Source organism: Amblyomma americanum, chromosome 3 (genome assembly GCF_052857255.1).
Source record: "Amblyomma americanum isolate KBUSLIRL-KWMA chromosome 3, ASM5285725v1, whole genome shotgun sequence".
Classification (NCBI taxonomy): Eukaryota; Metazoa; Arthropoda; class Arachnida; order Ixodida; family Ixodidae; genus Amblyomma; species Amblyomma americanum.
In genome coordinates, this window is record NC_135499.1 from 64948760 (window position 1) to 64961417 (window position 12658).

Consider the following 12658-nt stretch of genomic DNA (forward strand, 5'->3'; position numbering starts at 1 on the left):
ACAGCTAGATTGCTTGAGTCACTTGACGTTCATATACAAGAAGCGCAGCAGCGTTCCGCACGGCGCGCCGATGCTGCTAACGACGGCTCCGAAGGCCAGAAGTGGCGGCCGTCCTAGTGGCGCCGCCTGCCGTGGAGAGAGCAAACTGCTCTCTGTAAACGGTCTATACAGCGAGATGCAGCTCTGCGGCTCCTTCTGCTGCTGATAATGAAAATTTTCAGGTACTTGAGATTTACATGAGCGTTGATCAGGATACTCATAGAAGCGGGATTATTCGAGACGTAATTTCGCATTAAAAAAAAACAGAGTATGACGAGATAGCGTTAACAGAGAGTTTTAGCCCCACCGTACGATAAACACGGCGCGAAATACGTAAACTGCTACCGTACGGCAAATGTGATTAGACATGCCTGGCAATGGTAGCAACGGCAACGCATGTTACTGTAGTTGCCGTACGGCTGTCCGGATACGCTGTAACTGTCTAATGAGTCCCTATGGTCACTTTGAAGCTCTCCTCCAACTCGTTTGTTTGCGGCTCCATTCAATAGCTTCGGCAGTTGGGCGGAGCTGTTCTATTCAAGCTTTCGGCTAATTTAATCCATTCACAGTACACATCTGAAGGTAGATGCAAGTGGGTGAGAGAGCCCGATCCAGTGGACCCCGTACCTCCGAAAATGCGCGGAACCAGTTGAAGCGTAGTGCGTCGGCTTTGCTTTCAAGCCGCCAACTTTAAACGCGAGCGCTCTTGAGCACCCACCCGTTTTTGTGGCAAAAAAAAATAAGTAAATAACCTGGCCCTTGCAACCGTGGGAAACCTCCTCGACGCCACCTGCTGCACCGTGCAACAGCGCCGTTCAAAGAATCACAATCCGTTGACCCCAAGGCCCCGGCCAGCCTCCGATGGGCGCGACGCGCCAACCTTTTCCTCGCGACTCCCCGCACTGCGTTTACGATATTTATTTAGCAATGGCTGCTCACGGCGGAAGAGGGCAACGACCCGCCGGCGCCTAACCTAACCGTGCTCCCTCAAAAGCATCGCACACTCTGTGGGGCTGAGGCCGCTGAAATGCAGGCGGGAGTTTTTGCGAGAACTACGTCGTCGGGTTCGGGAACGGGATTCATCGTAACGCTAGCGAGACGCCGGTGCAAACGTAAACGAAGCGACGGTAGTGACCACCGGTACATGCATTCAACGTGCGGCGGCCGGTAGCTTTCATTTCGGCTGCTGCTAGACGGCACCGCTAGCAGCCAGAAATCACGGAGTCTGCGTTTACGTGAAGTGTCACGTCACTCCGTCCTATGACGTCATAAAAGGACGCCGTGACGTCATAAGAGTTTCCAGAGTTTGAATCGTAGCGCGGGACAAACTTTTTCAACTTCGAATCCAAATTTCTTTGAAATAAATGCAGCTTTCGCTGTCGGACACGCGGCAGCAAAGCCATGAAATGCCGAACTATCAGATTTGCTAACAAAAAAAATTTATAGAGTTCCCCTCACTGTCCCTTTAAGCGGCGATTTTATTTGATACATTTTACTGCGACAGCTAATTGGCCCTTACTGGGACCCCACCCCGAGCGGTGGAGCCACTGAAGCCCACTGTACTAGTTGTAATGATATTCGGCGTGAAATAGCGCTTCGCCGCTTGGTGTGGAAAAAAAATAAGCGCCGAAATTTTCCGTCAAGTGGCCCGTAAAGGTACAATGACTCCGACGGGACCGCGGGTCGGGAATGACGCTTGCTTCGAACACCGCCACTACCACCAGGACAGGACTGCCGACGAGTATAAAGGAGTTGGATGATGGGAGGAAGAAAACTTGGGGGTTTATTTACATTATTTACATAGGTAGAGGTCAAAAGGAACTTCTCTCCGAAGAGGGGATCTTAAAGGGAACTTAAGGAGCCCTAAAAGGAGCAGACAATGGGAGCACCCAAAAGGGAACACGACTGAGCATTCCATTGGAGCACAGAAGAGCACACAATGGGAGCACTATCCCTAAATAGGGCACATAAATGGAGCACCCAAGAGGAGCACGACTGAGCATTACAAGGAAGCACAGAAGAGGAGCACACAATGGGAGCACTATCCCTAAATGGGGCACACAAATGGAGAACCCAAGAGGAGCATGATTTTCACTGCACTCGTGGTCCAGTTTTATACAGTTCTCGGTCCCTAGATTCCCCAGGTTGAGGACGTCTCCGCCAGGGTGGGAGTGGCCTATTTTGTTTTATTACGCACAAACACGCACCACCGCACACAGGGACACGTCCTCGTCACGAGTCGAGCCAGGGAGAGAGGAGGATACCCTTGTGTCGACGGCGGGGGGAGATGGTCTCGTAGCCAGCCCAAAGATTCCACGCACCGCCGACACCTGTTAGATGTCAGTCGACGCCCCGGACAAGAACGCACGGTCGGGTCCAGTAGCCGAAAGGGTCGCTTCGTTCCTGACGACGCCTGCGAAGGCTGGCGGACGACGACCGCTAATCCGCCGCCGTTTTCCCACGCAGACCATCTTCTACCGGTAATGAGGCCGCATTAGTTCTGTCACAGATATTAAGGAGCCTAAATTAAATTTTAAAGGAAAGAGGTGCGAAGACGACGTGGATTAACCAAAGAATAAAGAAGAGGAAGAAGAAACATTCGGTGAGGTGGAGTGAGATGATTGGTGGAGAAGCATTCGCTGAGGTGGAGAGAGATGAAGGCTATAAAAGAGAAGGAGAAGACGACGACAAGGCTTACGTGAACTAAGGCCAAGGCTATAAAAGGGGGAATGAGAGCGAGGCACGGGGGGAAACAGCAGAGAAGCGGAGGCTCCGGCGGATCAGGGGCACATCGGCTGGAAGAGAGTGACGCCGGCTACTGCTCCTGTGAGCTCGTGTTCTACGACTTCGCATCGTGGACTTCGCATCGTGGACTTCCTGCCGTGCCTGAGCCCGTTCCGGGGAGTCAACGGAGGACGCTACCACCTGCTACGGCCAGGGGGGTCTCCAGCGCTGTTGCCACCCATCCGGGTGGTGCCCCCAGCGCCAACAACACCGGCATCACCTCCACAGGCGCTTGGACCGGGAGCTTGTACTACGCAGCCAGCGACGCCAGCCCAAGCACGTCGAACGCCGCCTCGATGCCGGCTACTGGATCCATACAACGCCGCAGCCGCATCGAACCAACTGTGAGCACGAACGCCGACCGCTAATAGTAGAACGCTATAGTAGTAGACGCTGGTAGCAGTGTGCCCGGGTAGTGTGTATTTATAGTGTTTGTGTTTTGCTAGTTTCGTGTACTTGTGTGTGTGTCACGTGGGGTGTATTAAATGTGCGTTTGTGTGGGTACAAATGTCGCCTAGTCCATTCTTTCGGTCCGAGTGTTCTCCGGGTAGATCCGGGACAAAGATAAGTGGCGAGCCTATGCCTGGATTCATTTCCTTGTTTCTTTTTTGCTTTGCCTCGGATATTTCTGATCTCTCGACGGCAGAAAGTATGGATTTGGCAAGAACGTTAGAACTGGCGCTCAAGCTTGGGTTCAGAAAGGAAGAGGCGATGCGCCTCTGCGACCAGCAGAAAGAGGAGGCAGATAGGCAGAGAGAGGAAAGCGGTGAGGTTCATGAAAATGAAAATTGGTTGTTGGGGAAAGTAAATGGCGCAACTATAGTATCTGTCTCACATCTCGGCGGACACCTGAACCGCACCGTAAGGGAAGGAATAAAGGGGGCAGTGAGAGAAGAAAGGTGCCGCAGTGGAGGGCTCCGGAATAATTTCGACCACCTAGGGATCTTTGAAGTGCACTGACACCGCACAGCACACGGGTGCCGTTGCGTTTCTCCTCCATCGAAACGCGGCCGCCGCGGCCGGGTTCGAACCCGGGTGCTCCGGCTGAGCCGGAGCGGCTCAGTAGCCGAGCGCCTTAACCACTGCCACCGCGGCGAGGTTCCTACAAGTTGGAAATTTTGGCTGCGACGTGCCGCTCTATCGCTCAGTTGCTTCCTCGTGAACCAGCCTTGAGGCGTTGCATGCATATGCCGACGAAGTCTGCTGCTTTACGTCGCTCTTGTTTGGAACGTTTTTCAGGACCGATTGGTGCGATTCCCTCAACTAACGGAGACATTGCAACGAGATGGGAGGTACGAAGGACATAATGAACGAATGGACTCTCCCAACCCTTGCGAATATAGGTGAACATTAAGGCGAAAGCCTTTAATGTCATACTAACGGTGACCGTCCGTCCGTTAAATCCAAACTCCAGAACAGTGCCAGCTGTGACCTTCTCCCGCACTGGTGCAATCTCTCCTAACCCTCGGCGACAGGTGGCGGTGCCTAAGCGCATGCGCATAGCAACAGTGACGTCACCTGCACCGGCAGGCGGAGCGAGTACCCGCTGCGACGGCGCTCCTTCGCCAGACGTGTCGTTGCAGTCGAGTGAGTGAGTCGGATGGCTCCCAAGCGGCCCAGTGATTCCGCCCCAAGCGGTTCGGACAAGCGCAGGAAGGCGGATTCCCCCAACACCAAAAGGCGGAAGATCAATGAACGAATGCGTCAACGGCGGCTCGAGGCTTCTCTTGGGAAATAGGCAGTGGAGTGGCCATAGGCTTTCGCCGAACACACTTTAGAATTTCCAAAGTGTGTTCCTAACCTTTTTGAAGCATTTCACAGATATTTTCGTAATCCTAGCTGCAGGACTTCGTCAAATGCACTATTGCAAATCGCGCGAATAAGCTGGTGTATGTTTTTTTTTTGTCGAATTATTGAAATGCATGTTGCTTCGTTCGAGCGCGGAACACAATGAGAGAATTAGCCGTTGGGCTTGTTGGTTTTGGTTCACTCTTGATTTTCAAGGCGCGAAAACAGGACAAAACACGAAGATAGACAACAGGACGAAGCTTGTTGTCTACCTTCCCGTTTTGTCCTATTTTCACGCCTTAAAAATAAATAAAAAAATTATAGAATGACACGCAACTGGGAAACGGGCTGCAGACAGTGTGAAAGAGCGCGGTTTTCCGCATGCTTTAAGGTACACAGTGCTACCTCCGTTAAATATGAGTACAGTTTTGAGTTCACTTCTTATTGCCTTGGAATCCGGTATCTTACACGTCTCTCACGACCGTGAAGAACCACCTCCTCACCGCCTGCTAAATAAGCACTGTTCACAATAGTCGCCTGCTTATAGCAATTAGTCAGTTAAGTAGGTTAATCAGCAGGCCCGAAACCGTGCAAGGGCGTCGCGAAAAGGTGTGCTTCTGGCTACCGCGACAAATGGGCGGCAGTTCCACCACGCAGCCATGTGATGCCTCGCCCTCGCGCTCAACCCAGCTAGGCAACCCGGCACTAACATGTCAACCTAGCACTTCAATCTGCGTTTTTGTCTGGCGGCTCTATCACTCAACTTGAGTCGCTCTTTTCTGCAAGCTCACCTCCATGTACTGATATTTTATGCTAATTGCAAGTAAATAAATGGTTCATGGTGAAAAAAAAACACCGAGATAGACTTCAACTGACTCTTGACCACGCAAGATTGCTGCATTAGATCACAGAAAAAGTCAGTATTTCATTCGTTGAAAATACTATTTGCCGAAAAAAAAACTGAAACGGGCTTTTAAATAAAAATCGGAAACAGACCGCCGAACTTTCAAAAAATAAGAACCTAAATGTTCAACCACTAACCATACCTTGCCATCAATGCAACGAAGAATGCATGCAACCATAAATCTGGCGGTCGTACCTTTTTAACTGACGTTACATGAGTCAAGGCAACATATGGAAACCAGTTAAACATTATTCATGCAGGAGTGGCGCGCCTGCCATTGTTCCATAAAATTTACCAAGTATTATAAAATTGAATTTTGCGCAATAACATATCCGTGAAAAACATATCGGTGAATTTTATATCAGCAGGTGGGTTGTGGATAATACAGCATGGAATGTTAGCGGTTATAGCTAATTTCCTATTTTAGATAAAAACCCTCCCAAGTTCCGAGGCAAAAGTTTCTGTGCGTCAAGTTTGCGATTTTTAGAAAAGAACAGAATTTAGAAAGCGCCAAAAATAACAAAGCGCGCTCCACAGCAGTATTAATTTTCTCTACAAATTTTCAAGGCCGTCCTCGTAATGCACTTCCAGTATTCGCAACTGAATCTGGCAAAGGCGGCACGCACGTACAATTGAAAGCCCACCTCAGTGGGACCAAAATTTTTTGCTTCGAAATATTTTTCTCCGTAACAATTACAGGTTCTAGATTTACAGACACTGGACAGTAAGGTACGAAATATTAAATCTAAGATGTCCACCAGCCATCCATTCCATATAATCTTGCCCGAAATCACACTTCTGCAACCTGACGTGCCATTAAAACTGGTTTAAGGTTTATGAGGGTTTAACGTCCCAAAGCGACTCAGGCTATGAGGGACGCCGCAGTGAAGGGCTCCGGGAATCTCGACCACCTGGGGTTCTTTTACGTGCACTGACATGGCACAGCACACAGGCCTCTAGAATTTCGCCTCCATCGCAATTCGACCGCCGCGGCCGGGATCGAGCCCGCGTCTTTCGGGCCGGCAGCCGAGCGCCATAACCACTCGGCCACCGCGGCGGCTGCCATTAAAACTAATCGCGGCAGCGAACATAGAGAATAGTTTTTGACGGACAATTTTAAACAGGCCGCGGCACGGCCAGAGCGCCCACTCACTTTTCTCCGGCGCCCCGCCGACGCGGGCAGAGGAAGCGTGCCGTGTGCAGCGCGGCGGCCGACGGGAGAAATAAATCTGAGGAGAATAAAGGAGGCAAGCGGGCAACTGAATGTTGCTACCCTGAGCATTGTGTACAGGCCACATGACTCCTAGTGCAACCAGTGCTTGCGCTCGGGTGAGCGAATACAGCTGGTTATAGCTCACATAAAATCAGATATGTGCGTTATGGAACAAACAGGGCAGTGGTTGAGCATCCGCCTCGCATGCGGGAGGTGCGGGGTTCCATCCCCAGTGCCGTCGAGTGCCCACCGCTGACACATTGGGTACAAGCTTTCCTGTGGTCTGGTGCTCGGCTTATTAAGGGTGGAATGCTTGGGAAATGCGTCTATGACACCACCTTGAGAAGTCTACAATACCTTATGCCATGGCGCTCTTTGGCCACAGATGCCCTTGCGGCATAAAAATCCATAATCATTATAAAGTAGCCGAAAAATTGGTCAAATTTTTAGGGGAATCCACCAAGGTGGAGCAGATTTTGTAATAAGGGAGTAATTACTCATTGGCATCCACCCGAGCGCAGCCATGCGGCTACAAAGGAAGCTTCTGTAGCTGTATGACTCCGCTTATCCAGAGATAAGGGAGAGGCCTTAGTCCTGCAGTGGGCGTACTCAGGCTGCTGCTGCTGCTGCTGCTGCTGCTGATGATTACTTATAACGAAGTGAAAGGGGCCCCGAGATTTCTTTGTTACAGCCGCTGCTTCGATACAGTCGTATGCGACCTTGGCCGCAACCATCATGACCGCAACTGGCGCATGCCACGGGACTTGTCTCTCCCCATGCACACCGAGGACACATAGTTGGCGTTTAGTCGGCTGCGAATGCTTAGTCTCCTGCGCAGAGCACGCGCAGCGGAGATTTCGACGCGAGTGCCCGGGTTGGTTGGCTTCCCCGCACGATAGAAGTATTTTGCGAAGAATGCGTATGTCAGTCCAAGGGCTACCTTTGGCACCCAGCGCCGGCTTCGATGATGGCCGCCCCCTGGTGAACGGAAACTGCGTGGCGGTGTCACTTTCCACCGCCTGGCCTTGGGGGACGTCGATACCGCCCAGTAAACGAAACGCACATCCAAACCGTTTTAACAATGCGGCCACGCTGCGAGATTGCACTTTGCCAAATCTGAACGTCGCAAGTGGCGTGTCACTCTCGCCAGAGTGCGCTGACGTTCGACTGCGCTTAAAGCCCCATGATAATATGAGGGGCTTTAACTGCGCTAAGTGTTCCTGTATATGCTCCAGCAGGGATGCTCCCTGCGGCTGCGGGAGCATATACAGGAACACTAACTGCGCTGAGCTTCGACTGCGTTCAGGAAGCACTTAGCTGGCCGAGTGCGTAGCCACGTTAGCAGCGGTTTCAAAGGCGCACAGGCTGAACAGGTTTGCGCAAAATTATTTGTTTTCAGCTAGAAGAAAAACACCATAACAGAAAAAAGAAACCGGAAGTAATTATGACGTACGCAAACAGCGCTGACCACGCCGGCCGTGTTTTGAAGCGTCTGTGCGGTCCGTGCGGCGGCGTCTCGACATCTGATCACCGGGAACTCGCCGAGCAGCTTTTGGATAGGTTAGCAGCTCGCACTTGACCAGCCTTAACTTGCAATACATGCATAATAAACGATCCATTTGCATTTGTAGATAAAATGCCGTTAAGTTTGTTTTTATTCACGCTACCACGTAAAGCGATTAATTGTTAGAAGCTTTTGCTTTTTAATCTGAATCTAATATCGCGCTCCTCGTCTGCTGCTTTTTTTTTCTTACTACGACTGCACCCCGTTTTCCTGTTTAGCACCGCGTAGCTTAAAGTGCTGCGACTCGACGTGCGCGCCCGAGAAGCTGGGCGCAGCGAGGAAGTTGGAGCAGGGCGGATCCCTAATGGCAACTCTGTCGAGGCGCAGCGGCCGACGTACCCGGTCTTGCGCAGCAGACCACGGCGGCGCCGAAGAGGTAATTTCAATTGCAGTCGTTAGTCTGAGCTCGGCCTGTTTGCTTCTCTCCTGTGTCTTGTCCCCTGCTCGGTTCAGTAATCATGTCATACCAACTAGCCGCTCATCGCTCACTCTTGGAATTCAATTTGCTGCCTCGAATGGGAACGGCCGTTGTTGAGCGCCGTTAACAACCGACAAGCTCAGGGCGAAATGGCCAATATTGGCGTTTGTTCGGGTTTCGTTATATCCCTTTCCAGGAATTTATTTTATTTTACCTCGCAATGATAAGACATCAAATACATGGGGGTTATGACAGCTTCCAAGGCAAATGGCTATTCCTTGGCTATATCCAATATTTCATTATAAGCCGTTTCGTTATAGCGAGGCTCGACTGTATACTCGAAAATCTCGAATAGAGAATCGAATGTCATCTATATACTCAGTTCGCTGAACGAATAAGAAGGTGTGGAATTATTCGAAACTATTCGAATGTGTTCGCAAGCTGTCGAATAATTTCCCAATGAGCGGTACACGAAGTTTTCGGTCGCCGACTGTTTGGGAAAGAGCGCCCACTCCAACGTGCCGCAGCACGCCATCGCGATCGGTCTGCGCCGCGGCTCATTCGTGTGTGGGCGATCGAAATGCTCACGCAGGGTCTGCGAGGTTGGGCGAAGGGGCACGGTTTAGCACGACTCAGTAAACCTCTGCCAAAAAGTCCGATCTTGGAAGCCGTAGCTCATAGACCGCGCCCACCACCCAGCGAGATGTGGCGCTAGCTGCCAGTTTGATTACTGTTATTATCAGCAGCAAAAATTAATAAAACTCCTGTGCGGTGTTGCGTCTTTTCACAGTTGTAGCTATAATTCCACGAATATTGTATAAGCATGCATTGTCCTCTTCAGTGCCTGCTTTGTCAATACGAATGCTATATGAAGTCGAGGGTTGGACGAAAACTCGTCTGGTCGGGCACAAACATGGGCCTAAATTTCAACACTGGACCCACCCTGGATGCCAAAAAACTTGTGTGTGCCGTGGAAAACGCGGTTAACCAGGTTGAACCTTCGCGCTGAGATGAAGCAAGGACTCGTGCTGTCAGCGTCCTCTCCAGGTACCACCCGCAGCATCACACGTCCCCACTGACCACTGAACAGCGTGAAGCTGTGAGGAGCCTTCGCAATAACACGGATCTGGTTATACTTCCAGCAGACAAAGGAAACGCCGCAGTCCTTCTGGACCGGAATGACCAATAAAAAAAGCGCAGCGCGCTTTGCAAAAAATTCTTTCTGACGAGTTCAAATTCGTTCCTCCTACCCACAAAGCACTTCAAGCTGTTGTGCACGAACGGTTCGGGCCCCGCTCTCTACGAGCTCCCAAAGGTGCACAAACCTGGTATGGTTTGGTTTATGGTTTATGGGGGTTTAACGTCGCAAAGCAACTCAGGCTATGAGACATGCCGTAGTGGAGGGCTCCGGAAATTTCGACCACCTGGGGTTTTTTAACGTGCACTGACATCGCACAGTACACGGGCCTCTAGAATTTCGCCTCCATCGAAATTCAACCGCCGTGGTCGGGATCGAACCCGCGTCCTTCGGGCCAGCAGCCGAGCGCCATAACCACTCAGCCACCGCGGCGGCTCCACGAACCTGGTATGCCGATGCGTCCCATCGTAGACTACAGTCGTTCTCCTCTTCGCAGTTTATCCACCTACCTTCACCGGATCCTCAGGCCACTTGTCGGTCTCGACTCAACACACGTACGCAGCTCGACGGAATTCATTAAGAAGGTAAGCGACGTATCACCGGACGATGGAACGCATGGTTTCGTTTGACGTCAAGTCACTTTTCACATGCGTTCCTGTTGACCTGGCCATACAAGTTTGCTCTGCTGCCCTCGAAGCTGATAAATCTTTACCACGAAGGACCCCTATTGACGTTCCAGATCTCCGCAGGCTCTTACAGTTCTTCCTGGACAACACCTATTTCGTCTTCCAAGGCTCTTTTTACCGACAACTTCAGCGCACACCAATGGGCGCCTCCATCTCAGTGGCTGTCGCGAATCTGACTATGGAATTTGTCGAGCGCCGTGCGCTTGAAAAATCCCCATCACCGCCAAGAATTTTCCTTGGATATGCAGACGACTGCTTTTCCCTCATTCGGAAAGATTATTTGCTGGCCTTCTCGTCCCATTTAAATTCCATCGAAGAAGCGATTGATTTCAGCGTCGAAGAAGAAGTGAATGATACGTTTCCCTTCCTGGACGTATTGGTAAAACGAAACAGGGGAAATCTATCATTCAGCCTTTACAGGAAGCCCACCCACACCGGGAGATACTCAACTTCAAATCTGTTCCCCCGGCCAATCAAAAGAAATCTGTTGTCACAACCTTGTCCAAACGCGCAGAATGCATATGCAGTTCTCGTGAAGATCGGGCAGCGGACTTTGACACTGTACGGCAAGAACTCGCGCGCAACGAGTACCCATGGAGCTGCTTTTGCGGCATCCGTAGAAAAGCAGTTATCTTGCCCGACACGTGAAACACCCGTGTTGTGCCCTCCGAAACGTGCCGCTGTTCCCTGCACACCCGGAATAAGCGAAGCCTTGTCGCGCATTCTGCGCACATTCCAAGTTCCCGCTGCCCATGTCTATGCAAGAAAACTACGGCATGCGCTGATCACCGTCAAAGACGTTCTCCCCAAACAAAAGTACCCTGGCGTTGTTTGGAGAGACTGGTGATTTTAAAAGGCGCCTGAAAGTACATTGTAATGATGTTAAAACCGAAAAGTTAACGCCGAACACTCCGTATCAACTGGCCACGATATTGACTGGGGTAGGGCACACGTGCTGGCAACTGAAAAGAATCTGTACCGTCGCCTTCACCTCGAGTCATTATTTATTCAAACGACTAATCGCACCCTCAATCGCAACACAGGAAATCTAACCCCTGTATACGCACGCTTCCTGCGCCCTCTTTTCAAGCGTATTTAATCCAGATGCACTTCCTAATCCTTTTCATTGTGAACAAGGCTCCCGTACGGGAGCCGAAACGTCGTTGCGTTCGTTTTTTGTTTTTAGTTCTGGTCGGCGTCCCTCTTTTTTAATTTTATTACGAATGCTATATTTTTTAAGATCGCAATTTGTTGCACTCATATTTTTTTTATCGCCCTCCCCTGCTGGGACCGTGTTTTGTCCGCAGCGCCTCATCAATAAAATAGTAAACAAGTCGCGGCGCTGTACTCCGGCCGAGCCGCTCACGCTTCGCCGTTTTCCAGCGCACGCCAGAAACAGCACGTACTACGGCATTGGTACAAATACCCGCCTCGACCGTGCTCGATTTCGTTCGTTGACTGTCCGACACGGTACCCCGTAGCCGCACACTATACGCAATCCATTGGGGCTTTGAAGAAAATGAGTACCATTCGCGCAGTGCTTGGCCGCCCTGAGCGAGCAGCGACAGGGGGCGCCTCAGTTCAAGGCGGACGGACTTGGCTGCCCGCTCGCCGGAGGCAGCGGACAAGTCAAGCGCCCGTTTATCGCTCCCGCTCGACACTGTCCGGCCCCGTTTAGCCAGTCCGCACATGGCAACAGCCAGTCTTCGCGTATCGCGCGCTTATGCAGTTTTCAGGCTCCCTAGAAAAACAGACGCAGCGAACTACCCCGGCAACACGCGAAGGCTCGAGAGACGTGAGAAGGATCCTTTCTTCCACCGGGGTGCTCACCTTCTGGAAGTCTGCGTTGTAGACCGCCCGCTTGAGGGACACCGTCGAGTAGTAGGCGATCTTGGTCAGCGACCCCCCTGCACGGGAGAGACCGGCATCAGAGCAGTGGCCGCAACATCCGCTCTGCTGCGGACAACGCTGGCTCATCGATGAAATGGCGCCATGCTGCTTGAGTGCCACACAACAGTCTCCCTCGTATATAGGCGACCCCCACAAAGGCTGGGCATTTAGAACGCCCATCGCACACATCAAGGACCCGGCATGTTTTTTTTTTCTTCTTCTCTCTTTACTGTT

General features: G+C 51.3%; 1 protein-coding gene across 1 annotated transcript in view; it reads right to left on the reverse strand.

Annotated features, from left to right (window-relative positions):
* The window catches only part of LOC144124629 (4'-phosphopantetheine phosphatase), a 207347-nt gene that overhangs the window by 116807 nt on the left and 77882 nt on the right, over positions 1-12658 (reverse strand). Inside the window, exon 2 of the mRNA XM_077657428.1 lies at positions 12365-12441. Coding sequence (XP_077513554.1) covers positions 12365-12441 — 77 coding nt within the window. The remainder of the gene's footprint in view (positions 1-12364; positions 12442-12658) is intronic.